This window comes from Ciconia boyciana, chromosome 3, assembly GCF_034638445.1.
Source record: "Ciconia boyciana chromosome 3, ASM3463844v1, whole genome shotgun sequence".
Classification (NCBI taxonomy): domain Eukaryota; kingdom Metazoa; phylum Chordata; class Aves; order Ciconiiformes; family Ciconiidae; genus Ciconia; species Ciconia boyciana.
The window spans coordinates 53,036,136-53,063,756 of NC_132936.1; the positions used below are offsets into that span (position 1 = coordinate 53,036,136).

General features: G+C 38.7%; 1 protein-coding gene across 4 annotated transcripts in view; it reads right to left on the minus strand.

Moving 5' to 3' along the window:
• The window catches only part of REV3L (REV3 like, DNA directed polymerase zeta catalytic subunit), a 129,925-nt gene that overhangs the window by 62,048 nt on the left and 40,256 nt on the right, over positions 1–27,621 (minus strand). For 2 of the 4 annotated variants that reach the window (XM_072855690.1, XM_072855695.1), the window contains exons 2-5: positions 15,971–16,160; positions 12,934–13,008; positions 11,279–11,439; positions 7,014–7,110 (exon numbers count right to left, since the gene is read on the minus strand). In XM_072855690.1, coding sequence (XP_072711791.1) covers positions 7,014–7,110; positions 11,279–11,439; positions 12,934–13,008; positions 15,971–16,160 — 523 coding nt within the window. Of the gene's footprint in view, positions 1–7,013; positions 7,111–11,278; positions 11,440–12,933; positions 13,009–14,310; positions 14,434–15,970; positions 16,161–27,621 lie in introns of those variants that run through there. The other 2 variants (XM_072855692.1, XM_072855691.1) reach the window with 2 other exon arrangements.

Consider the following 27,621-nt stretch of genomic DNA (forward strand, 5'->3'; position numbering starts at 1 on the left):
AGAGTCCAACAAAAAAAAAGGGGGGGGGGGGGACAGAGATAAAATTCTTGAAAAGTTTAAGACAAAATATATTTTTAGTGTTAGTGACCTATTTCTGAAGAGTTTGCTTGATGACTAAAACCATTAACTGAAACATTTGTCTTTCCTCTGACAAAAAGACAGCTTTCTATTCCCTTTAACTAGTTAGCACATTTTGTCAAAAAAACATGTCTTGGTTTTCCACATCCCCATCAAGAGTGTGGCCAGTGATTTGTCTTGAGAACTGATCAATATCACAGACAAAATTGGCCAAGAGCTTTCCAAGTAATCAGACTTCTTATTTATTTAGACATTCTAATATAGATTTATCCTATAAAAATAACAATAAATTCAACATTGCTGAATTCAAAACAAACCGGTAGTTGTCACTATAACTTAAGTCTTTTTCCATAATAATATTGATTTGAAATATGTTCTTTGTCTGCAACTCACCAAGATTCAAACGATTTGGGTGATTAGAAGCAGAAAAGCTCATTTTGCTCAAGCTCTAAATCAAACACATATAAGGAGTCTTTCTGTCAAAAACTACAGTATTCCAATTAACATGGCATTATTAAAATTAAAAACACTGAGCTAACAAGAGCCCTTTTTTGAAACAAATTTAGGATTTATAATTGTAATTCTCATTAACATTTTCAGGATTAAGGCAGGGCTGGCAGTCAAAACTACACACTCAAAAGACTGATGTGGAGGCCAATAAAGACAACTGACACGTACAGTTAAGATTTTCATAAAACTTGAAAAATATCTTCTCAATACAGCTGGGTCATTAACTTGGCATTTAACATCCTTGTCAAGGTGAGTTGCTAGACACTTGCACTAACAGAAGTCAGGGCAGTAGCATCACAAGCTTCTGCAACATCCAGGTAAGCCACAAAGGCCAAGGAGCCATTTGTTCCCACTTCAGGAAAAACCTCAAAGGGCATATGAAAGCAGAGCAGCTTTAACTGTCCCTTCTAACATTTTAATTTACTCTGAACAAAACAAAAATGTCAGAGGGAGAGGGAGGAGTACAAACTGTCCTGAAGTGCAGTTATTTAACATGATTACGTGTTGCTTTGAAAACTATTTGATCCGAGTACTGCCAATAGCTTGGTCAGCTGTTAGGTTTGCTGGTTTTGCTCACCTAGAACAAACACGCACAGCACATCAGGAAAATAAATGAAGCAACTGTATCTCCCACTCTCCCAGATCAAGCCACCTTTCCTGAGCAGATCAGCACCTACAGTGCTGCAACTAGCAGGTGAGAAGACAGCATGAAGAAGTCAGAATGTGCCCAGTCTCCTAGCTGTAGTTAGTTGAAAATATGAACCATGTCAGGTCATTAGCAGTTGTTACGCCTTGAAAGATACTCAGAAGTGGTCTGACACAGATTGCTCTGTACAACAGACTAACCACCTGCCTAACATCACATGTATCAGTTTTGCAAAGAAAAAGATAATTTTATGTAATGTCAAAACCATGATTTGAGAATCTCTGTATTAGAACAAGGTTAGAAAAGAAGACTTAGCAAGTCCCAGCCAAAGCTTTTCATAGCATCTAGGTTTTATTTTGTAAAAGAGAATGTAGATAGAATTGTTCACAAGGTACAACTGGTAATACAGATATATGAAAGGCAGGGTTAAGTGAGGTAGCATAGGAATGGAAGCAACCTAGCTTAAAGACAACAAAAGTTTACTCTCCTAAGAAGCAAGATAAATCAGGGTTGCACAACACTGAGCTGCCATGGCTAGGCTACTTGAGATACTCAAACCAATTCATTTAAAATTACCTTTTATACCTGCACACTATGCTGAAAAACTGCAATACAAATCCATCATACCTTTGTAGAAAAAACTCCAAATAAATTATTTTGAGAACAGTCCTCATTTTGAAGAAAGTAAACGTTTGTTGGCACTATCCACTGGCATAATAATAATAATAATAATATAGGATGAAACCTGTGCTCAAAGAAAGTATCAAGGTTTGATTCCTCAGATCCTGAGGCAATGAATTAAAGCAACAGCAGACACACAATTTAAAAAGTGCCCACTACATACAGTTAGATAGATCAAAGCCCTCAAAAACCTTGAACAATGGACATCAAGGTCAGTATCTTAATTCACCAACATTAATGACAGCCTAGGGAAACAAGTTCTGTGATGACTACATCTCAGGTATTTATAATGTTAAACTAAGGATAGTAGATAAAAAGATTAACCCCACAGAGAATCTGAAAGGTCTCACTCAACTACACTGATAAGGACTCTAAACTTTAACATAATAATTTTCCATATTCTGTTCATGGAAGAAAAGATGTCTTTGTTTGCAGGATGTTCCAGTGACTTGAATAATGCACACATTTTATTAAGAATCAAATGGCTAAATAAAAACAAGCAAGAAAAGCAATTATGACAGCCACAAATCCAGTAGAAGTCTTTAACATTACATAACTGCTAGACTGTGCAATAGTGTTATTTGTCAGATCTCTCAATTTCCATATAAACTAGCGTTCAATAGCAAATCTAGGATTTTAAAAAAAAGTGTTTCTCAAAAGCATTCTACCAATCATTCTGCTTTTAACACATCATGTCCAAGTGGTAGACTTGACCGGTAGATTACTCCAAGCCTGATGTTTACCAGAAAGTTTTCTCACTGGAACTCATGGAAGTGTTTCATCATTTATTATCAGCTACCTGAGGCATAACATAAATCTGTCTCATGTGAAGAACTCCTCTTGTCAAAACCGCTGGATAGCACTGCCAGGCTCAGGTGACTACTGCTTATTTTAAGGTAAGCTTTGTAGGTTCCAGTCTGATAACACTGGCAAGTATTGTACCTAAACACCTTACAACACCAGGGATTCCTGGGCACTAGTGGCTTTGGACATTTGTTTACTTCATAACAGAATCACTCTACAATTAGACTGAAAGAACTGTCCCTGGCTTAATACGGTATGCTAATTATAGTGGCAAGTTAGTAATTCAGAGATTTGCCAGGAGCAAGACAGAATATGGCAGGGTTAAATACCGTTCTGGAGAAGTGGCAGAGTAGCAAGGTGCTATCTAGTACTGAAGAGTGAGTTTAGTCACCAAGTAACTTTGGCATAGTTCTCAAATGGTTTTTGAAATAAGGAACCACCACCGACATTTACTCATGCAAAATGCTGCTAATGTTACATACATAACTTTTGAATAACATTTTGCATATTACCTACCAGGCATCCAGCATTGGATTTCAACCACTTGATGTACTCCAAAGTCAAGAAATGCCAAATTGCTGGCACTGCTTGGTTAAACCAGAGAACTTGTCAACTGCCACCTGCAGCAAGGACTTGGCAGATACATGTTGGACTATCTCTAAAATTTATTCTCAATGTACACAAAACCAAGGATAATGAGTCTCAAGGGACATCCCAATCACTAAGACTACAAGGCAGCCCTAGAAATTTTGCAGACTCAAACAACATTTGACTGTCTTTTCCCCTTTTGCTTTTACTTGAAAGAACAACTAACAAGTTAAGTGTACAGGTGAAAGGTAGGGAAATATTTAAGAGATCTTCATATCTGATATAAAGAACAAGCAAAGACTTAGAAGTTCAGGACTGACACACAGGAGAAATTCCAAATGCTGCTGGAAATAGTCAAATGGTGAAATACGGTAAGTAAACATTTTTTGATGAACAATTCACAAAACAGTTAAACATCTCAACTTGAACTCAAGACGACTGGATAATAAAGTGAGGGGATTGTGCTGGTATTGCACAAGAAACTAGAAATCAATATAGCTCTTGATATAGCTATACACAGAAATCAAACATTTGGAATACAGAATATACCTTGTTAAGGAAAGACAGAAATAAAGGAAGAAGGGCAGCTTTACAGATACCAAGTAATGCTGTAGATCACAAGAATAAAAACAGTATGGAAAAAATCTGAGTCACAATCATTTTAGGATAGATGTCTCATATACTATCTGGGTCAGATTTACTCTCAGCAAGGTTGACCATGACAATTACGGGTCCATTAACCTAACCTAGATGCAAATTTAAAAGGAAACAAAGTAGGCAGGTAATCTGAAAGTGGGACAAACTGCAGTATGGGTTTGATTACAAGAACACTGTTTTAAGTTGATGCCTCCCATAAATAATTCAGGAGAATTATAAGAGGCAATTAATTTTGTGTAGATATAGAACAGAGTAAAATCACGAATGGAAAAGAGTTTAGGTTTGTCACTTTGCAGTGGCATGTACATCCTACAGCATGAGGAAGACAGCCATGCTACAACACCTTTAATAAAATAGTTAATTTTCTAGACAAAGGAATGTTTGACACAGCATCAAATGGGAAACAATTTCAGTTGGAGGAGATGTAAATTAGTTCCTAAATTATTAAAGCATTTTAAGAGCTGGCTAAAGGTGACATTCCTATTGGTTACATAAAAAAGACTGAGGGTTGATACAGAATTCATAGAACTGAATATAGACCAGTTTCTGGGACTGGATTTATTTTGCATCTCATTAATATTGTTGGCAGGAAATGCAGGAGTATACTAACGAAATATGCTGATAAGGCAAGGTGGTAGACATACTGGATACATAACCAGATCATAGTATCATAAAACAAAAGCAGGATAACTTAGAAGTAGAATAATAGAAACAGAATGAAATTTAAAAATGGGATGCAAGACCCTATATGAACTTATAAGGGATTCCAAATAGATTTTCATTTCATTCAACAACACCAAGCTGGGTGGGAGCGTTGATCTGCTCGAGGGGAGGAAGGCTCTACAGAGGGACCTGGACAGGCTGGATCAATGGGCCGAGTCCAATTCTATGAGATTCAACAAGGTCAAGTGTCAGATCCTGCACTTCGGTCACAACAACTCCATGCAACACTACAGGTTTGGGGAAGAGTGGCTGGAAAGCTGCCGAGAGGAAAAGGACCTGGGGATGTTGGTTGACAGCTGCCTGAATATGAGCCAGCAGTGTGCCCAGGTGGCCAAGAAGGCCAATGGCATCCTGGCTTGTATCAGGAATAGTGTGGCCAACAGGACTAGGGAAGTGATTGTCCCCCTGTACTCGGCAGTGGTGAGGCCGCACCTCAAATACTGTGCTCAGTTTTGGGGCCCTCACTACAAGAAAGACATTGAGGTGCTGGAGCATGTCCAGAGAAGGGCAACGAAGCTGGTGAAGGGTCTAGAGCACAAGTCTTATGAGGAGTGGCTGAGGGAACTGGGATATTTTAGCCTGGAGAAAAGGAGGCTGAGGGGAGACCTTATCACTCTCTACAACTACCTGAAAGGAGGTTGTAGAGAGGTGGGGGTCGGTCTCTTTCCCAAGTAAGAAGTGATAGGACGAGAGGAAATGGCCTCAAGTTGCGCCAGGGGAAGTTTAGATTGGGTATTAGGAAAAATTTCTTCACTGAAAGGGTTGTCAAGCATTGGAACAGGCTGCCCAGAGAGGGGGTTGAGTCGCCATCCCTGGAGGTATTTAAAAGACAGGTAGATGTGGTGCTTCGGGACATGGTTTAGTGGTGGACTTGGCAGTGCTAGGTTAATGGTTGGACTTGATGATCTTAAAGGTCTTTTCCAACCTAAATGATTCTATGATTCTATGATTATCACTTGGAAAAAGAGGAAGAGGAGAAACATGTTGTACTAATAAATCCTAAAATGTTTATAAGACAAAGTGATATGGTAAATAAGACTGTAAATCATATCAGGGAGAGAACTACCAGTATCATTGCATATGGTGCTAGAGAGAATTTGTTTGGTATACTATGTAGTATTCAGGCTTTATATTCAAGAAAGAAACTCCTACTGGCAAAAGTACAGAGAATGAATACTAGGGAAATGGACAGGCTTGGTATTTGCCCCATTACTGCTAACATCCTACTGCCGGAATATGTGTGAGAGCCAGAGAAGGACTGGCACAAGTGAGGTGTTGCACCCCTGGCTGTACACACAAAAGTGTAGAAGGAGGAGGAAAGAAGGCTTGTGGATACAGCCATGAGGATGAGTGCCTGTACAGGAGACTTCCTTGACTCCTGCTATGCTGGGATCATCACTCTCTGGGTTTGACAGCCAGGAAGTGCTACCTTGCTTGCTTTACATCTGCTTTCCCCAGACCTGTGTAAAGTAACATCAGATAATCCTGGTCTAACTTATGATCCAGTCTCCCAAAGGTTAAGTAACTTGGCTGACATAACTGAGACAAATAAAGGTTGAAATGGACTATGATGTTACCTTGCACAAGCTCAAGTTTTTGCATACTAGAAAAACCTGAAGTATGGTTTAAGGCACTTACTTTCTACTGGGGAAGCAAATGCTCCCAGTACATAATGCTAGCAAGCAGCGTGAGCCTGATAAGCTATTCAGAGAAGAATGACAAGAACTACCCAAAGACTGAGAAGACTACTAGATCACAGAGTATTTACAGGACTTGTCAAATATTAGAAAGTAGCTTAAAGAATGAAGTTGCTATGGGTAAACTATACAAATCAAGGTAGCAGCAGATACTGTCTCTCTCCCCCCCAGCCCCAAAACCCCCAACACCCCAGATATATTCATTTTCTTATAGAAGTAAAGCTATTACAAATTACAAGCTGTAGGCTAGGTAATGTCTAGAAAAAAGGAAGAGCACGCAAGACGGACATGAAAATTCTAAGCTGAGATTCTTATATAGCTACTATTTGAAATGGACAAACTGGAATACTCTGACAGCACACTATTTGTGTTAGTTAAGGGTGATTACAAAAACAGAATTTGTGAACTGATGTGTAAGTATTCTCTATAACTATTAAACTTGCCTAGCTTTCTATCAGAAGTCATTAGCTACAAACATATCTTCCAAAACCCAGAAAGTTGAATTTGCCACAGATATTCCTATTGTTACCTCCCAGGGTCCTTTAAATGACAGACTGGAACCCTGTAGTATGTATATGTTGATGTATGTAAGAAAATACAGCATACATAAAAAAAATTGGTATGCTGACCTTGGTATTTCATCTTCTTCCCATTCAATGAAAGATGCGCTGTTTGAATTTTCTGGCAAATGAATTCTATGACGTTTACTTACACCTGATGTATCACCTAGAAAGAAAAATAGAATGAGAAATGAATTCATTTATGCAGCAGTATTTTTTTACAAATATAATTATATAATTGCATTTATTATTTAATACTACCAGTCCAATTGCTCCTAAAGAATAAAAAGCACTGCATGATACCATCTTCAAAAAGTAACTATGTTATCATTTAAATGATTTAACTTTCTTTCTAACTTGTAGATGCATATAAAAAGAAAAATATATTCTCAACACATGGACATTATTAGAATTACATTTGCTGTGTTCTAGTCATATCTTAACCTAAATTCAATCTTTTCCTATTTGAGCAAGTTTCAAAGTAAATCATGCAGGGCCTGACGTAAACTTCAGAATTCCCAAGTGTCTGGGTCATCAGGTCAGATCCCAATGGAAATTCGAAGCCAAAGAAAACACTAAATTCTACTTCACACTTTTCCTCTTTCTGATCTGTGAGCTGAAAGAGGATACACAATATATTCCAGATGCAGTGGCAGCAGCAGTAAGTGGAAACCTGCAATGAAGGCAGATGTTGTCTGACCTACAAATAAAGAAAACACTGTGTAAGTTTGCTCGGAGATCTCAGTGTAAGGAAGTGTGCTCCGAAGTCATGCTGGAGAAGTCCCCTCTGAAGATTTACTACCTCCCTTGTGGTCTCCTCCTGAACCGTCACTCTTCAGAGGAAGGAAAGACAATATACACAGGATGTGGCACAAGAAAGAAAAAAGCCCAGGAATGGAACTGGGGGGAGGCAGAATGGGAGAAGACCTTGAAAATTACTCAGCCTCCTACTTCTATGTGAAAGACCAGCTTGATCCTTGAATTTTCTCAGCTATGTTGGTGTCACACACTAGCAGGCTTTTTTGTATTAAATTTACCTTTCAGCAATAGCAAACACTTTTACATTTGTTAAAGATATACTAATTGAACAAGTCAACTGTCAGAGGCCTTCAATAAATAAATACTTATTAGAATATGTATTTTTATTCTATAATTTTGAAGTAAATTTCATAAGAGCCTTGCCAATGTTAATTCCATTACTTGGAATAGCAGGAATAGGGACATTTCACGTAGCAAAAAGTCCTGAATAAGCAGAACAGAAACAACCGGGAAACACCATGCCAAAAGTGCCTTAGAAGCTACAAATAGAAGCACCCGAAATCCAGCAGGCTTAATTAAATATGTTCCAGACCAACACTAGGGCATCCAGACTAGTTCGTGCAAACCCTGCCCCTACATCAGACTCCTAAATGCACTGACACGGCACATGGACACTAAACACACACTGGAAATGTGGCACTGAAGTGTGGTGAAAAGACATGCTTGTATTTATGCAGGAGCTAGCTCAATTTCAGCCACACATGCGCTAAGATAGTCTATGCACTGCGATGCCCAAGTAGGTGATTCCAGAAAGACAACACAAAATATCTGATCCTGTTTGCACAGACCCAGCTCAAACCTAGCATAGCTTAGTGTCTGTGCTGTTCAAAAGTGACGACTTGCCCCTGGGGAGAGCCAGTCCAGGAAGAAACACAGTCATGTTTCTACTGTGTGGCATATGAGCTAATTCTCCGTATTAAAATGCAAGCTGACGACGCATGGAAACATCTCTTGTTATTTTTCATCTGCAAGTTGATTATTCTGAGTTGATGAAATGGGACTGAATAGATGTATATTTTAAAGGAAAATGCATCACAGCAGCTATGCAAGATTATAGGCCAACTGGTAAAATATATACTATTATTTTTAAAAATCATATGCATTTCAAATACCACACAAATGCATTATCCCCTTTCTTATTCCCTATGAACCCTACTTTCAAATACTTCTAAAAATCGAGGCTCAAATTCCTGTATCAGTTTGTTTCTTCAGTAAAGTTATTCATAAGGATAGAGATTTAACGACACTCAATATTCCCCTTTTCTTCATGTGAAGATCTTTAAAGACAGTAGCAGTGACACATCAAGATCTTTCAGAGTCATATTACAGAAAGATTCAACTACTGAATGTAAAAGTTTTGTAATAGTTTTAGTGGTATGTGGTGCACGAATGAATTTGAAGCCTTCTTCCTCACTATCCATAAAGAGAAAAACTGGGCGGGGGGGCAGGGGGAAGAAGTCCTGCATCTTCTGGATACAGGCTGATGACAGCAGAGTATTCCTGCTACTACAAATTTGCCTGCTGACCTCCCTCAGCCTTCAAAACAGTCTACTTATCTCAATGAGAAAAATACCACTGGAAACAGGCTCCTGAGGCTGCTTACTTACATTTAGGAGCAGATCTATTATTGAATTTTCTATTCCTTGACAGACTGATTTTTATATTGTCATCTGCAACAGAAGAAAAGTAAGTGTTTGCTGCACATCTTTCAACAGAGGATTTTACTACCATCTAAGAAACAATGTTCATCCTGGCCTGCATGGCACAAACTACACCTGACTAAAATGAATGCACACCCACAAGACAGAGAAGCTGTGCAACAGGCAGGTTAAGTGTGTCAGTCGCAAGCAGAGGCTGTGCCTTCTACACCACTCCAACAGGTCTGAGCTTAGAAAGGACGGCATTTCTCAGGGCTTCTGTGCAAGGACTGGCCTCTTGACAGCATTGCCTCTATATGGTTGTACCAGGGACAAACCATTTGTCGCTCAGCTGCTGAGCTAGGAGTAGTAGATAGTGATCCAGTGCCTGGGGACTGCAACAGACTGAGGCAGGATACTTATACGTGTGTGATGTGGAGCCGCTCAAAGCAGTATGATACTTGCTAGGAACACTGCTGCCATTATCTGATCAAGCCAGGACAAGGTAGTCTGTTGTTTTCTTGCTTTTATCCTATTGGATTCTCCCCTACCAGAACAGTTAAAGTCCAGTGGTCTCAGCCCATGCTCCTCTTTCACCCTCTTCTTCCCATTCAAGACCTAAGTCTCTCATCCTTAAATAAATGATGAAGGAGAATGAATATAAGTAGCTTATGTCTTTCATCTATCATCTGAAAGAGAGACGGAAAAGAGCTATGGAAAAAGAATGGGAGCAACTATTCAATACAATCACATTGCATGTCTCCAGAAGGCCACTTCAGACATTTGGAAGGCTAAAGGTACCTGACTATACTTCCTCAGGCCTCAAGATCCCGAAGATGCTCTGTCTGTGGCTGAGCTTTTTTCTTCCTACAGTTTTGACACCAGCAAAAAGTGTGGCCTATTGTTGAGTATGAAAAGAGTGTTCTTCTTCAGATGAGAATCAGTTATGAAACCCCATGCACCAATCTATTGCTGTCTGAATATATACGCATAAAAATACTGGGAAAAAATTAAAGTCAGCATGATTCTTACTTGCTGTTTTTAGAGAAAGATGCTTTACCCTTCTTTTCAACTCTTGCTTTAGCTGTAGGAACAATTATGATTTAAGTAAACAATACTTATTTTTCTAAATGTTAAGTATTAAAGACATTATGGTTTTCCTACTGTTATCTCCCCTTTATACTGAAGCATTTAAATTACATTATGTATGTGTCAGATCATCTTGCTGAACTTCATTTTTATTTGTGTACACTCAAAATGCCAAACTAATTTTTTAAAATGAAAATTTAAAATACCTCCTTTGCTCAGACATTTATATTTCAAATTTCACCCTAGAGCAAATGACCTTAGTACAAGCACAAGCATTTTAATTAAAAACATTATTTGTCAGCAAAGCATAATGATTAGCCATAATTTTGTAAAGACAGTACCACAGCAAAAAAATTAATTATAATTGATATAGGGATCAAAAACAAACGTCAAAAAATTAAAGCAACAGTATTAGTATGCTATCTTTCATGTAAATTCTTCAACTAAATATCAATTATTTTTAATCTTCTAACTTGAAAAGAGGTGTGATCATCTTGTGAAAATGGTCACAGCCATGCTGCTGACAGAACACATGTTTCTTGATATATAGCATCTCATTTCAGGAAGCAGACTCTTCTTCAATCCCAATACACAGGCACAAGAAGGAAAAATGATAGAAAGCTACACATGGACTTTGTTCTGACACAGAAAGCAAACTATAGGGAAACAACACGATACCCATTCAGCCACAAACTATGGCAAAAGTTTGACAGCTAGTGACGTTTTGTTCAAAATGGTACTTTTTAGCCTTCAAAACAATTATTCAGTCTTAAGAAATAAACACCTTACTTTTTCTCCTTGCCTTTCTGAATTTGACAGCAGCCAGGTTTATTAAATTCATTCCATATAAGTTGTAGTCTATGAAGAGTTGAAGGAGGTAGGGAATATGGGCTTCATGAGGCTGGTAGGATTTGTTCATTATGGCTCCACCTTGCAGAAGCTCACATACTCTAAAATTAAAAACAATTAGGACATGAATCAAAAATTATTCCAGTACAACAATACTGATGTTTGATTTTATTGAAATATAAAATACTTAAACGTCTTCAATTTTGCCTTAGTTGTATTTTTCACTTAAGAATTTTGTTTTCACAATAACAGACCCACAAAAATTATCTCTCCTAATAATGATTCAAAATTTGGGTGTTAATTACAAAGGAGCTGTGAATCCCCCAGCTTAAAGGACAAAAAAAACCCAACTCTGAAAAAACATCATAGCATGTACTATTCCTGCAACTGATCCAAAGCCACTATAGTCCATGAAAATCTTTTTACAGAATAACTGTGGCAGCTGTATGCCTACACACCAGTAATAACTTTGAAAGTCTCTCTAGTTCTCCTTGATATATATACGAAGATGTCTTGCATGGTTTTAAAGTTACAGACTGTGTACACAGAAGCAGTATTTTAACAGCTTCCTAGAAGCATGACAAATCTGCTCTTTTAAACATCTAAACATTAAAAAATAACTGCAGGTATTTAGATAATTATAAATTGGTGCGATAAATTTATCTCAAAGTAACAGGACATATCTATAAGTCAAAGAAAAGCACTAAGCATTTCTAAATGCAACAAATTGGGCTCAAAAATAAAGTTTTATACAGAAAAATTAAAGGAATAATTTAAGTGAAGTGTCAGTCCTTATTTGGATACAAGTAATTCAAATACGAGAAGCTCCAAAGTTCAAAACAACTGTCACGTCATACATGCATACAGATTACATTTAAGATAGAAATTTAACATCATGCAATATTTTACTACCCTAGAACACAAACCAGACAATCCTATCTTATGATCATGTATTAGATCTTCAAAAAAAACCAGTTACGATAGGTAATATTACACACTCAAGGGATTTCAGTTTATGCTTGAGAAATAATTCCTCCTTATTTATTCCTGAATTTACTGCAACTACTGTGACAGTAACTAGACAGAAAGCACAGACAGAAAGCACAGAGATCAACTGTGCTTTCACATTTAACAGAACATTACTGTATTGAGAAATAGAGAAACTGTCTAACAACAAAAACTACCCAGTTTTCCAAGTATATTTTAAATTTAATAATGGGTGCTGGAATTTAAAAAACTTAAAAACTACCAAAATCCACTTCATAACATATGAAAGAGTACTACCTTGTTCTCCTGTTTTCCTTAAGAGTTACAGGAAAAGTAACCTGATGCAAATTTAAGTTTCCAAAAATTACAGTTAATACAAGACAACTAAAGGCAAGGATATTTTGGTCTTGCTTTCCTAACATGCTACTGCTTTAAAAATATTATTGGTGTGCTTAAAATTAGCAATTTTCTTAAGTGTTTTGAAAAATCTGGACAATAATTTTGTTGCTTTTATTTTGTTAAAATGTAGGTGAATCTTGCTTCAAAATTGACTTTTTAATACAAGATATAAAGAAATCAGCCAGAACTTCATATCACCACATCCTTACCTTTTTACCATTGCAGGATTGTAAAGATAAATCTTCATAAATTGTCTCTCCTTTTCATGGTAACCATAAAAAGGCCTGGAGAGGAAGAAGTAAAAGCAAGAAGCTAGCCAGTTATGCTGTGGCATTTACTCAACCACATTTTACTATAAAGAGTATTAAAATCCAGGGGGGGAAAAATTAGAAGATAAACTGCATATCCAGGAGCATGAAAATTCCCACATGTCAGGCCAAAGGGGAACACTACATTACTATATAAATGTTAAAGACAAAAAGAATAGGCCCTGTGCATGTCAAAGTATCTAAAAAAAAAAAATTAGAAGGCACTTCTGGCTTAACATTGTTTCTCACTTTCCCCACATGTAAACACACTGATGGCACACCATCATAACAGTACTGTTAACAAATGTATTAGTGCTGGACTGCTTCAAAAACAGCGTTCAGCCTTTCTGATAAATGTCGTAGCAAACTCCTTAAGGACATTAATTCTGCAGATCAGGTGTAAATGAGTAAATACTGGCTGTGTAATATAAATAACTGAACAATGAGAACAGCTTAAAAGAGTGAATAGCTGCCCCTTTTCAGTGATTACTAATTGTCTTGTGCACTAAATGAGGCATGAATCCTGAAGAAAATAGGATTTGAGAATGCAATTAAAGAATACATAGCATAATGACTATGTCAAGACTAAACTGACGTTGAACAGGCAGTATTAATCCTGGTATTACTTGACTGAATTACTGACTTTTCAACATCTAGAATTCTAATCTAATCTAACATGCTTGTAAAACAGCATGTTAAGGAAACAGGCCATAATTCAACACATTAGGTGAAAGGAAGAAGTCTACAGTTTGCAGTAATCACAACCAAAGTCAACAGAAATTCAGGAAAGCATACATTTAAATGTTACCTCTACAAAATAAAATAAAATCTCTTTATCAAAAATTTTATTAAAAATGCAACTGGTATGCTTACCTGCTAAGTCTAAAAAATGAAGTTCAGTAGTAAGAGGGATTTCAGTCCTAAATTAAATGCAAACTCAGCAGAACTGCACAACTACAGCATTAACACTGCTATCCTTAATATGGTTAAATATACACACATTTAATATCTCCAAAAGCTAGACTGAACTGTTTAAAAAAATGTTTATGATGTTAAAATGGAGCTAAGTTGAAACAACCACCTTGAAGCTGTCAAACTGAAGAGGAGGAGATCAGATCTCGTATAATGGATCAATCTCTTTCTTATAGAGATAGTATAAACCTAATGACAGGTTATATACATCGAGTTATAATGACTCAGTGTGCTGTAGGCATGTAAATTAAAAGCTAATTAAAAAAAAAAAAGTCAACACTTGCATGGCAAGTGATCCATACTCACATTGACATGGCAGCAGGGAGAGCAAGATTTACAACACTTCCAAGGTTAGCTATGAACACCTACTTTAACTTCACAATGCACAAGGACAGCATATTTCGCCTCTTTTTTACTCCTGGACCTCCACTATGTTTGGAAGTTAATGCAAAAAAAAAATCTTACGTTAAACTGATAAAGGTTTAGCAAACACCTTTATTACATAACAATTTCCCTGCTAATGCAGGAGAGAAGGGATAAGATAATATCCAAGATCTAAAGAAAAATATAGGTTTCTCACCACGGAGACACTACAATATCTATGAGCAGAATCTGACTCAGGTCAGAACAGAAGAAAACAAATAGATTTGTGTGACTACATAAGCATGTCTATCTACCCAGGTAAAGATGAAGATGTATTACAATTTCTGTTAGGTGCTTCCCATTAGCTTCTTATGCAAGCAAACAAAATATATGAAACACCCTTTCCTATGCTTCTTTCAGGCAATGAGCATCTGGCTTTCAGTAATGACTGTTATGAAGCTCTAAGGCAAGAGAGGCAGGTTCTCCTAATCTGTCTGTTGTTTTCTCACTGATCCGATGAAAGGTTGTCTTCAGCAGTTTACTCTGCGCAGCTTTCACTGTTGAGATGAACAGCTATGCTACAATTCACATAGTTCTGACAAAAAGAACAAAAGTAAGAAATCTGGTAGGTTACCTTCCTTGTTACTGCAAAAACACATCAGAAAGTTCTGATTAAAAATGAAAAGAAGTTGTAGCCACTTTACCAGCAGTTTCTAGAAGATACCACTAAAACTGGCTGGGAACAGAAAGATTATCTTCCTAAACTTAACCGTTAGAAAGAACATATTTCAAAAGTGCATGAAAAAAATAAGTAAGAGAGAGTGCTGCATAGTACTGAAAATTAGCATTTACATTGTTTTGAAGATGAAAAATTCCATGCATGTATAGACTAACTGCGTTCCTCCAAGATAGCTTCCTATTATTCACTATTATTTGACATATTTTTCAGTCCTTGGTTATGCAAGTTAAATAAAAATTAAGAGAATCCTTAAAATGTTAACATTCAATAATAGCATATAGCTCCAGCAGTAGTAGAAAGCTACACCAAAAAACCCACAACAGTCAGCTTGACATGTAAGTAAATTAATGTTTAAGAGTCTCCACTTCATGGCCTGTGCTGCTGGGAGAATGAGATGGATAAACATGACCTGACAGTGTCTGTGATGCGCTTCCTAAAGGGGCCATCTTAGATCAACAAAGAAAAGGAGACCTAGAGTCAGGCTCCTGCAGGACATGCCTGGTCACAGGGAACCTAGAATAACCCAGACAGGTAGAAAATGCTGGCTGGAAAGTACTGCTGTAATAGCAGAGACAGAACAAGCTAAAAGGAACAGATTTGGAAAAATGATAGACACTAGGATCCAAGTTTAGGAAAAAATGCTTGCATTAAGTGTTTGGGGGAAAACCTGTTGATTATATTAAAATCAAAGCAAATGAGAAGCATTCTTTAGTAGTTGTACAGGCCTGTATGAAGACATACATGGGGGAAAAGAAAAAGAAAAAGCACTGCAGTCATCCAAGTCCATAGTAAGTGCTTCTATGTATTACAACTGCAAAAACATTTCAAAACAAATAACCAAAAATTCTAACAGGTCATACTTACATTCCAGATACTAATGACACTTTGAAAACATGCTGAATAGTAGAAGACGGATTGCCTAAAGCCACATTAAGTGCCCTGTCAATGCTGAATGCCACTTGACGAAGATAGTATTCTGGATGCTGTCCAAAACCATCATACGGTACATAAAGGTAAGGAAAGACACCATGTAAGTGGAGACAAGTCTTCTGACCTAAAAAGAAAAGGTAAACATTTATTTTCTAATGACTACATCTTTTTCTTCTTTTAAGTAGTCCCTAAGTTTGACTTTTTTCAGGTTATTTTCAGGTTCTGCAGACAGTATAAATTTATGAAACAAGTTCAGGTGTATTTCAACTACCGATTTAGAGCAGTTCTCACATTTCATTCATTGACAAAAGCAATACAGAACAGATGGGGTTACACGACATACACAGTAGCAAATTCTGCTGTTATACAAGCGTAATCCTAATGATTTTCTTTGTAGTAATAACACAACACCTCTCTGAGGATAATTTTGCATACTGAGTCAGAGTTGGATGGTTAAGTTTCTCAGCCTTGGGAAGAATTTTGATACAGCAAGATTTTCACACTTTCCTCACTGGGATGAGCATACAACCTCTCAGAAATTAAAAAGAGCATCCAGAGCATCTACGAGGCCATTCAAGATTCTAGTTATTAAGGCATAAGTTGGGACATGGAAAAAAACAGGTGATTTTAAACTTTTTAAATCTGTGGATCCCTGAGAGGTCTCTACTGCATATGCACATCTCTAGCCTTCTAACAACATGCTTACTTCTCAGTATTAGCTTTCATGAGTCTGCGATAACAGAATGAAAGAACACACCATGAAAACCAGTGTACTAGATCACAGCTCGAGCTTCTGCTTCAGACAAGGCAGTACAGTGATGTGGACCGGGATCTCCCAAACCCACCATGTTTTCTGGGGGGCTAGTCTCAACTGTAATGCGTGTTCTCTGTTCTTTCCTCACCACGATACAACAGAGCATGCATTCACTGCTGAAACTAACATCAGATCCTGCTTGCCACCCTTCCAGCCCCAAAAATCGTTCATGAATTCTCACTGGTCAATGAAAAAGTTTCACAGAAAAATACTATAAGCATGTCACTAATTAACCCCCACCGCACCATAATGATAGACCAAGTATATCATCTTGCATTTTGTTTGGAAAAATTCCCTGCATGAAGGTAGCAAAACAGTATCTAAAGGCAGTGCTTTCATCAATCAGGAGATAAATATTACAGACAAAGAGGCAGCACAACTTCACTGGTCCACAAAACCAATGAAAAGACTTCCAAAAGTCCATTCTTTCAAACTGAGATTATTTCTCAGCAGGTGGACCTTGCCTGAACTATTTACACTCATTCATACCCACACTAGTGCACCACTGGCCACCCAGTGAAGACAGCTGCAAGTCCATTAAAGTGCAGGAAGAACAGAGCTTCAAAATCAGGACTGCTTGCAAATTTTTACACCTGTGAAATGCATGCCTCCAAATACCATAAACAGCATAGCTTTTTTTTTTACTGGGGGTCAGATGTATTGTTCTTTCTTCAAATATTTATCAGACCTTCACGTAATGTCTAGAAGTGAAAAAAATTGCTCTAAGGATGGTAGTACAAGTCCATTTTCCAAGGTGAATTTTATTCTTCCTGTAAGTCACCCCCATCAAGTCCTTCAGCAATGTCTAAATACAACCTATATATGCATTCATAATGTTAAGGTCATCATCTATGATGAATTCTGTCCATGCTTTTAAACTATTTCAGGAGAATAAATTTCTTAGTTGTGTATTATGTACTTCAAATACTAATACACTAAGAAAAAAGATAAACTAAATAAAGAGAAAGTACGAACTAGAGGGGTTTTTTTTAATGGCGAAATAAAGGACAGTAACAGCTTTCGATGGCAGAAAAACCTCTGCCCCCTTAATGTGGGAGAAGTAATTTATTAGTAGCATGTGAACTGAGAGAGTATCAATCTGTGCAGTGGTAGCAGAGTATTTATTTTCTGTACCGAGTCACCAACAAATCTGAGTGTTTACTACTCATGATTGCACTTAAGACTGACTGAAATAAAGGATTCCCTCCACCCCTGATATAATTAACAGAAAATTAATAGTTGTTTAAACCTCTACACTTCCTATATTCCATTTTTTTTGTTTGTTTATTTTGGAAGGGCTTTGGATTTTTTGTTGTTGTTGGGTTGGGGGTGGGGGGGGGGTGGGGGGGGTGGTTTTTTTTAAAGTGTATGCCAGGATCATGTTCAGGGAGAAATTCAAATGAATTCATACATATTATTTGTCTGAATGTCTACTGAAGCTTTTAAAAAACAAGCAAACAAAATCAACCCACCCCAAACTAAATTTGATATTGGAGCTACAGACTAAGAATTTCTGGCAAATACATAGGTCTATCCCCCTATTAATTTTATAAATTCAGGTGTTTCCTACCTACAACTTGTCAGTCAAAAATCAATTCTGCACTTACATTTTTTCTTTTTACACTAATAGCTATAAACTTTTTGATAACACTTTAAAAAATACCTTTGCTTTAATGGTTGCCCAACTATTCTGAGTTATAGTTAATTTGTTTCCCCAGAAAACAAAATTACAAAGCACCAGAATAAATAGAACTGGGAGACAATCTAAACTTACTGTACTTAAATTCAGGTTCCTTTCAAGTTATGCAAGACAATTAATTAATAATGCTTTTATAGCTAGCACCTGATTACTCAAGTTAATTAAATTTAAAAAACAATATATCCATTTCTATTGCAGCTATTTAACAGCTCTTGCTGAACTGAAACACCATTTTATTGTTGAATAAAAAAAGAACACGTATGAAGAAAGCTTCCTTCTATTTCCTTCTGTCCCCTTCCCCTGCACTCCCCTTTATGGGCAAAAACCCCATGAAAAACACTATAGCTTTCAAGTGACCAGAAAGTCAAATTACCACCTAACTCCAGGGAAAGCTTATAAAACACACACACTGAGCTGCTTTTCATTTTTGATTCTGCCAAGAAAGCAAACAAGCCACTGCTGATCTAAGACTCCTATTAGGCCAGCAGCTGTCAAGTTGCATGGGTCTGTACAGCTACATACTTTGATCCTTGTTAGTATTGACTCATTTACCATGATATTTGGTTATACTGCTACTTTTATTTACAATATACATTACTACAAGTCTTACCCTGCTAGTGTTAAGAACAGAGTCATTTGCTTCCATCATTTAAGTAAAAGCATCAAATTGCACCAAATGTCATGGTGTTGAGTCTGAAGCCCAGACTCCAGTAATAGCAACCATGGTTTGCACTAAGCCATTACAAATGCTAGTGTATTCTTTCCAATAGAGCCACAAGGAGAAAACAGATCTACCCACTGAGGATCTCAGGCCACACAGACTCATCAATTAGCATAAATGAAAAACTTGGCTTGGGATAAGGTTAAGAATTTTTATTGGCTTGGGATAAGGTTAAGAAGTTTTATGCTTATGTGTCACACTTATGTTTCTGTTTCTTTTCAGAGATACAGACAGAAGTAAATTTGTACCACTAGAACAGCGACTGCTATAGTGACCAGCAGATGTTATTTTTAGATCTATTCATCAGTTTCTCTGTATCTGTAGAATCAATGGAAGCAGTGCTTGACAGCAGATTCTGCAGAAAAGCCATATAGTTTATATGATCACTCTCCTCAGAATTTCCCAATGCAAAACTAGACACCTGGAAGTCATTCCCAGAGTTTTCAGATGGGACAGGCCACTAAAATGTTTCATGCTGTGGCCTCATCAGGGACCTACTGCGCACGTGCGTCACAACTCTTCCGTACACAAGCAGTACATGAGATGTCTCTATTAACAAACGAGCATAATGTGTACATAAATGCTAGGACTGGTGGTGATAACGGGTTATCAGCCAGGAGGAAGCTGCTGTCCAAAGAATTTCTCTGGCCCATGCTCTCTTAAAGAATGGGGTCTGCACTGGTTGAATTATCTGCAGGTCAGAGATCAAGCATCCCAGTGTATGACTCAAGGGGGCTGCTGAGTAAACATACAGAAACCTAGAAGTAAAGCTGAGGCTTATTCACAAGTCTTTTTCAGGCACTGAATGAAGCAGTGAATGAAGGAACACAAAAAGTGCTGCTATAAAATAGAAAAGAGGCAATACACAAAACCTTGAGATATTATAAGATGCTCAACTAGCAAACTGGCTACTTTCTCTGAAAAGAAGAAACTTCAAACTAAATGTCAATATAGATGAATAGCTAGAATAACAATAAGTCAATACTTCAAAAATAATATAAATGCAGTATTTTCAGACAATAAAGAAAGGGAGCCCACCCCCCAAACCCATACTTACAAAAGCAAGCGGCATAAATGTTACTGAAGTATTAAATCAATTTTTATGCAGCATTTTGCATACTTGAAACCCACAAGAGAGAGATTAAGAAAGCTGCTTTTTTTTTTTTTTTTTTAAAAGATGGTTGCCATATGCATTACTATTAGGAATATGTACCAAGCATAATCCTTGAGCCACTGTATCTTTAAAATATTAGAAGAAAAATCTGTAGTAACCTATACTGTAGAAAACTTCAGTATAATTAGAAGAGAGCTGAAACCAGTATGATAAAGGAATGCAAAGTTGCTCAACAACTGCTCAAGAAGATGCAAGAACTGACGTCTTCTGACCACCAGAATGCTCAGCCATACATGGTGATCCGGTATGGATAAAACTGATATGCAATCTATACAGAATCACAGAATGGCTGACGTTGGAAGGGACCTCTGGAGGTCATCTGGTCCAGCCCCCCCCGCCCAAGCATATGAACACCTAATTTCACAGTACAACAAGCTAGAGAACCTGAGAATTATTATTCAAGTGTCCTCAGAGAAGTGCTTTTTCTCCATTTGAAAAAAAATATTTTGCTTTAAACCTCTAAAAATTTATTTCTGCTAAGATCAAATTGGACAAATTTCCAATTTTTAATAAGGGACTTTACCATAACACCCAGTTCAGGAATAAAGTCTGCAAGCAAGTAAGTTAGACAAGGAGCACCTAAGGATTCACCACAGCTAGCATATGAAAATCTATGGATGTATTTGAGGAGGAGAAGACAGAAGTCCATCTGTTCTGGATGTAATTCCACACATACATGACTACCTGCTGGCTCATATTCCAGCACTGGGAGAACTCATGCAGATACTACCTCCAGTTATCTCCTCCAGAAGACTTCCACTCTCATGGGAGGATTGCCTAAACAGAGCACGTAGATGATCCTAAACCAATGCAGTTTATAGTCTAGAATATTAAAGTACACTAGAATCTACTGAGTGTATAAGTCAATACCGAGGTCAAGGCACCACACACTAGGTTGTAGGATCTGTTCTACCTATGAATAGCCAAACCCAGTGTTTTCACATTAGACTGACCTAATCACAAGGCTACCAGCAAAGCTTTACAGACATGAATTTGTACCACCACAGACAGGAATGCAAGATTTCTACAGTAAGAATAAGAGCCTGACTCCGCAGCTCAGGGGCATTTCAGCCTCAGTATTGTTTATGCATTAGATAGGATGATTCTGAAATACAAAATCCCTGCATCTGAGATTTCTAATAATGAATGAGAGCATGTCCTACAGTTGTGATACAGTTTTACTAACTTTTATAAATGATACTGAAAGCCATTTAGCTCCTATTCTGCAATTCTTAATTTAGGAGCTGACTACAGAACCCTCACAAACTGAAGTCAATACTGGAAATATTTTGAATAGACATCATCTCATTTAGTATTTAGAAAATGAGAACTAAATCTAGACACATATGACTTCAGAAAATGGTTCAGTGCTGGTCTACATGCAAATATACTTTGCTGTGATACTTCTGCCACAGAACAGCTGATCCCATTATAAGAAGCTAAGCAGAGCTGTGGGGAACAGCTACACGGAATCCACTCCTATATCACAGAATACCAGAATCCACTACTTCCCTGGGGAGATTATTCCAATGGCTGATTGTTCTTATTGTGAAAAATTTTCCTTGCGTCCAATTGGAATCTCCCCAGGAGTAACTTGTACCCATTACCCCTCATCTTTTCCATGTGACTCCTTGTAAAAAGGGAGTCTCCATCTTCTTTGTAGTGACCCTTTAAATACTGGAACATGGTGATAAGGTCTCCGCTAAGCCTTCTTTTCTCAAGGCTGAACAAACCCAGTTGTCTCAGCCTTTCCTCATATGGCAGGCTTCCCAGTCTTTTGACTATCTTTGTGGCCTTTCTCTGGACCCTCTCCAGCCTGTCCACATCTTTTTTGCATAGCAGGGACCAAAACTGAACACAGTATTCCAGGTGTGGCCTGAGAAGTGCTAAGTGGAGTGGGATAATGATGTTTTATCTCTGCTGGTGATGCCCTTGTTGATGCAACCCAGCATCCTGTTGGCTTTCTTTGCCACAGCAGCACACTGTTTGCTCATACTGAGCTTGTTGTCCACCAGGACCCCCAGGTCCCTTTCCACAGAGCTGCTCCACAGCTGGGTAGATCCCGACCTGTGCTGCACTCCTGGATTATGTTTTCCAAGGTGCAAGACCCTACACTCGTCCTCATTGAACTTTGTAAGGTTCTCGTTAGCCCACTCTTCCAGTCTATCCAGGTATTGCTGCAGGGTGGCTCTCCCTTCCAAAGTGTCCACTTCCCCACTCAGTTTGGTATCACCAGCAAACTTAATCAGGGTACACTTGATCCCATCATCCAGATCACTTAAGAAGATATAAAACAGCGTTGGGCCCAATATCGATCCCTGGGGGACCCCACTTGTGACAGGTTGCCAGTTTGAGAAGGAGCTACTACCACCCTCTGGGTGTGGCCTGTCAGCCAGTTCCCCACCCACCGCACAGGCCACTTGTCTAGACCATAACACATCAGTTTCTCTAGGATGAGGCTGTGGGAAACCGTATCAAAAGCCTTGGAGAAATCCAGGTACACAATGTCCACCACTTGCCCCATATCAACTGAGCAGGTTACTTTGTCGTAGAAGGCGATCAGGTTTGTCAAGCACGATTTGCCCTTGGTAAATCCATGCTGGCTTTTCTCAACCATGTGCTTCATTTGACTTGTGACAGCCCCCAGGAGGATTCGTTCCATAACTTTCCCAGCGACTGAAGTAAGACTGATAGGCCTGTAATTTCCTGGATCCTCCTTTAAGCCCTTCTTGTAGATAGGAGTGACATTAGCCTTCTTCCAGTCTTCTGGGATGTCCCCCAATCTCCATGACTTCTCAAAGATTATGGAGAACAGCCTCACAACAACATCAGCCAGCTCTCTTAACACTCTCGGGTAGATAACATCAGGGTCCACCAATTTGTAGGGGTCAAGCTCCTGTAACAGTTCACATACCAACTCTTCTTTCACTGATGGTGGGTCTGTGTTTGCATCAACCTGGACTTTTGTTCTCAAGGCCTGGAGTCCAACAGTGCTGGTAAAGACAGAGGTGAAGAAAGTGTTGAGAACCTCTGCCTTTTCAGTGTTGTTGGTGACTAATTCACCTCTCCTGTTTAACGGTGGGCCAATATTTTCCTTCTGTTTCTGCTTGTTTACGTACCTGAAGAACCCTTTCTTGTAGTTTTTGACATCTCTGGCCAATGTCAATTTGAGCTGAGCTTTTGCTTTTCTACCTGCATCTCTGCACACCCTGGCAACGCCCCTGTAGTTCTCAATGGGTATTTGTTTGCTTTTCCATCTCTCGTACGATTCTTTTGGTTTTGAGCAGACTCAGAAGCTCGCATTTAAGCCAAGGGGGTCTCTTGCTCCGCCTACTTCCCTTACCTTTAAAGGGAATGAACCATTTTTGTGCTTCCAGGAGAGTGTTCTTGGAAAACTCCCAGCGCTCGCTAGCTCCTTTATCCTCCATGGAAGCTTCCCACAGAATCCCTCCCAACTGAGCTCTGAGCGAGCTGAAGTTTGCTCTTCTAAAATCTAAAACCTTTGTCTTAGTACTAACCTTCAGCGTGCTCTGCAGGATCCCAAACCCCACAATATTGTGATCACTGCAGCTGAGACTGTCACTAACCGAGATACTACAAAGCACGTTTTCTTGGTTTGTGAGTAGCAAGTCCAGCAGTGCCTCAATTCCTGGTTGGCTCATCTAACATTTGTATGAGGAAGCAGTTCTCTAAGCATTCCAGAAACTTGATGGATGACATGTGAACTGCTATATTGTTCTTCCAACAAATGTCTGGGTAGTTGAAGTCACCCATAAGAACCAGGTTCTGGTGGCCTGAAGCTTGCTTAAGTGACTCAAATATTGCTTCGCTGGACTTATTGTCTTGGTTTAGAGGTCAGTAGCAGATGCCTACTGTAAGATCTCCCTTGGAGACGACCCCTCTCATCTTGCCCAGTGGCATTCGATAGGGCTTCCACAATCACCATAGTTGACTTCTATACATTCAAGGTTCTCCTTAACATAGAGTGCGACAACTCCTCCTCTTCTTCCCTGTCTGTCTTCATGAAACAGTCTATAGCCATCCATCACGATCCTCCAGTCATGTGAGTTGTCCCACCATGTTTCAGTTATTCCTACGATATCATAACTTGCTGACTGGGCAGAGCGCTCCAGTTCCTCCTGATTGTTTCCCAGGCCGTGTGCATTGGTATACATATACTAGAGGTGGTTGGTCTTCTGGTTCTCATCTTGGGAGGCAGCTAAGGAACATTTGTCGCTGCTCTGGTTGGCCTGGCTTATTCTCCAGTTGGTTGCAATGGTGTGAGTGTTGCCACTTTGGACCCCACCCTCCGAGTCCTTCAGTTTAAAGTGTGCCTCGCCAAGTTGGCCAGCCTGCTGCCAAAGATGCCCTTGTCTCTTCTAGACAGGTGGATCCCATCTCCCCCTAACAGGCTATAGTCACTGAAGAATGTCCCGCTGTCATAAAAGCCAAAACCCCCACCATGGCACCAGCCACGAAGCCAGAAGTTGATTTGCATTATACATCTATTTCTGTCTGCATCCCTTCCTCTAACTGGTAAAATGGAAGAAAAGATAACTTGGGCACTAATACTTTTTGCTTGCACCCCCAGGGCTTTGTAGTCTTCCTTGATTCTGCCCAGGTTCCGGCTTGTGGTGTCATTCGTGCCCACGTGAAAGAGTAGCAATGGATAGTAGTCTGTGCTCTTGACAAGTTGTGGCACCCTCTCAGCAACATCTCGGACCTTAGCTCCCAGAAGGCAGCATACCTCTTGTGCCTCCTTGTCAGGCTGGCAGATGGGTGCCTCAGTGGCCTTTAACAAAGAGTCACCCACTATGAGTGCTCGTCATTTCTTTCTGCGGTATCCGCTGTGTGCTGCTGGTACAGTCTCTCCTTGCAGATCTTGCTCATGGGTGTCTACAGCTGTTAAAGCTTCATATCTGGTTGTGGTTGTAATGCTGCAGGGTGGGGACTGAAGCAGAGTCCTGCTTTTGTGGGTCACCAGGTTCCAAGGTGCCTCATTCTCTGTGTTGTCTGCCACAGGAGCATGGCTCTGAAACCACTCACCTACCTCCGTCTCGGCCCCTCTAATACTGCGCAGCCTTTTAACTGTTTCCTGCAACTCAGCCACCTGACGCAACAGATCATCAACCTGTGCACATCTTTTGCAGGTACTTATCTTTTCTCCAGGAGAAGAGTCTGGGCACTCATTGCAACCTACCATCTGTACTGAAGTCTCCTTCCTTACCATATGTAAATGAACAACCAGTTTTGTTGAAATTCTCCCTAAAACTGTTATTTTAATTGCTGAACTACGACGATCCATTTCTCCCAGACCACTGTAAAATACAGTGGGGTGGGAGTAAAAAGGAAAATGCAGCAGCACTTAAATACATGGCAAAAATCCTAAGATTTTAGGAAAATTCTGGCTGAAGATTAAAAAAAAGGATGCAGAAAATGGAAGACAAAGGGCTTTTCATACACTTGCCGCCTATTAAGAGTACTTTAAGTGCAGTTTTGTGAAGTGGCAGGACTAATTAAACATGGACAATATTAGCAGAAGAATGCATGCGAACACATCAACCGCATCACTGCAGGATGCAGAAAAGGCTAGACAGTCATAAGGAATTTCCTTCCTCTAACAGCAATAGTAAAGCAAAGTCATTAGAAACCAAAAGATATGACACTACCATCTTTAAAAGATTAATAGGTATTTTCAAATAACTGTTGAACCATCTAGATTAAAAAAAATTGAAAAACAAAGTGTGAACAATGACGACTACAGAGAGTGGGAAAAGTAACAATCCTGTTGAAAAAAAATTCTAAAAATGAAAATTTGTAAATGGGATAATATTAGAACCCAATTTCTAAGTAATTTCTTTCCCACAATAAAAGTTACCATACCCTAGGCAATCTCACTTACATTTTCTCCAGGAATACGCTTCAGAGAGCAACATCAAGTTGTAACAGGAGTACTTACTCTACCCTGCTGGGCAGGTGCAACGTGAGCATTTTCTGCACAGTTTAGATTGTGCTTTAAATTTAAGCTGTGTCGCTCACTGGAGTGGGCTTGTCAAGATATTGATCATTGAATATCACTCAGAACTGAGCTACTGAAAATGGATAGGACTCAATTCCTTTATAGTGCTAATACAGTCTATGAAACTAAAGTCACCATTCTTTACCTCTCACAGAAAGCAAATAAATCACATACAAGGACTGATACAAGTAAGGTAATACTTTGATGAAGACAAATCCCTTCCCTAGCAAAACTTGGGAAGGTCTTTCCCTCTTAAAATGTTTGCTATGTCATTCAAAAACATAAGAGTTTAATCTTTTAATGTCAAAGAGTTCTTTAGTAGTACCTCACACTAAAGTAACTTCTTCAGTGACTAAGTGAAACTTTCAAGCTTTTCCCAGAGTCCTGAATCAAGTCAGCTTTTTTCCAAGGGGTGAGAAGAAAGGCAGGACTATGCACACGGTAGTCTTAAATACTGGATACTAGAGAAACAGCAATAAAATAAGGTCTTGCAGCAGCAAGATATCCTCAAAACAAAATCAAGAACAGAGCCCAAAGACCATGTTTCATATATAATATTACATATTTGTGTCAAGGCTTTCAGTTTTTCCCTGGCGTGTGAGAAAACTTATTTCAGTAACATTTGTAAACAGGACAGGAAAAAAAAATTTTTTTAATTACATTTGTTTGAATCCAAATGGAGTGTTTGGTTATTTATAATTCTTTAGTCAGTAACTGTTCCTTGCAACATGTAATACCTCTACTCTCGTGTAAAGAAAAAAATAGAAGAAAGCTTATCCACTAGGAAAATGAGGGCCTGTGACTCATTACAACTAGATTATTTCTCACCCTTGATGTAGAGATCCTTAGAGAGGGAGAAGGGCTGGGTTTTCCATCTGTAATTTAAAATTAGAAGTCTCTGTATAACTAGGTGCATATTGAAGTAATACCTAGCCTAGAATTAAAGAGTTCAATTCCCATCTAGGGAGACTTCATGTGCGACCTTGGGCAAGTTACTTGCCACAGATTACGCACTTTCTCATTGTGAAATGGATGTAACAGTACTTTAATATCTGAAAAAAATCTATTAAAGGGATAAATATACAAAAGGAGCACTCTGAGACAAAAAAAGGGGGGGTTCTAGGAGTACACAATGGCTAGGAAGACGTAGGACAAAGT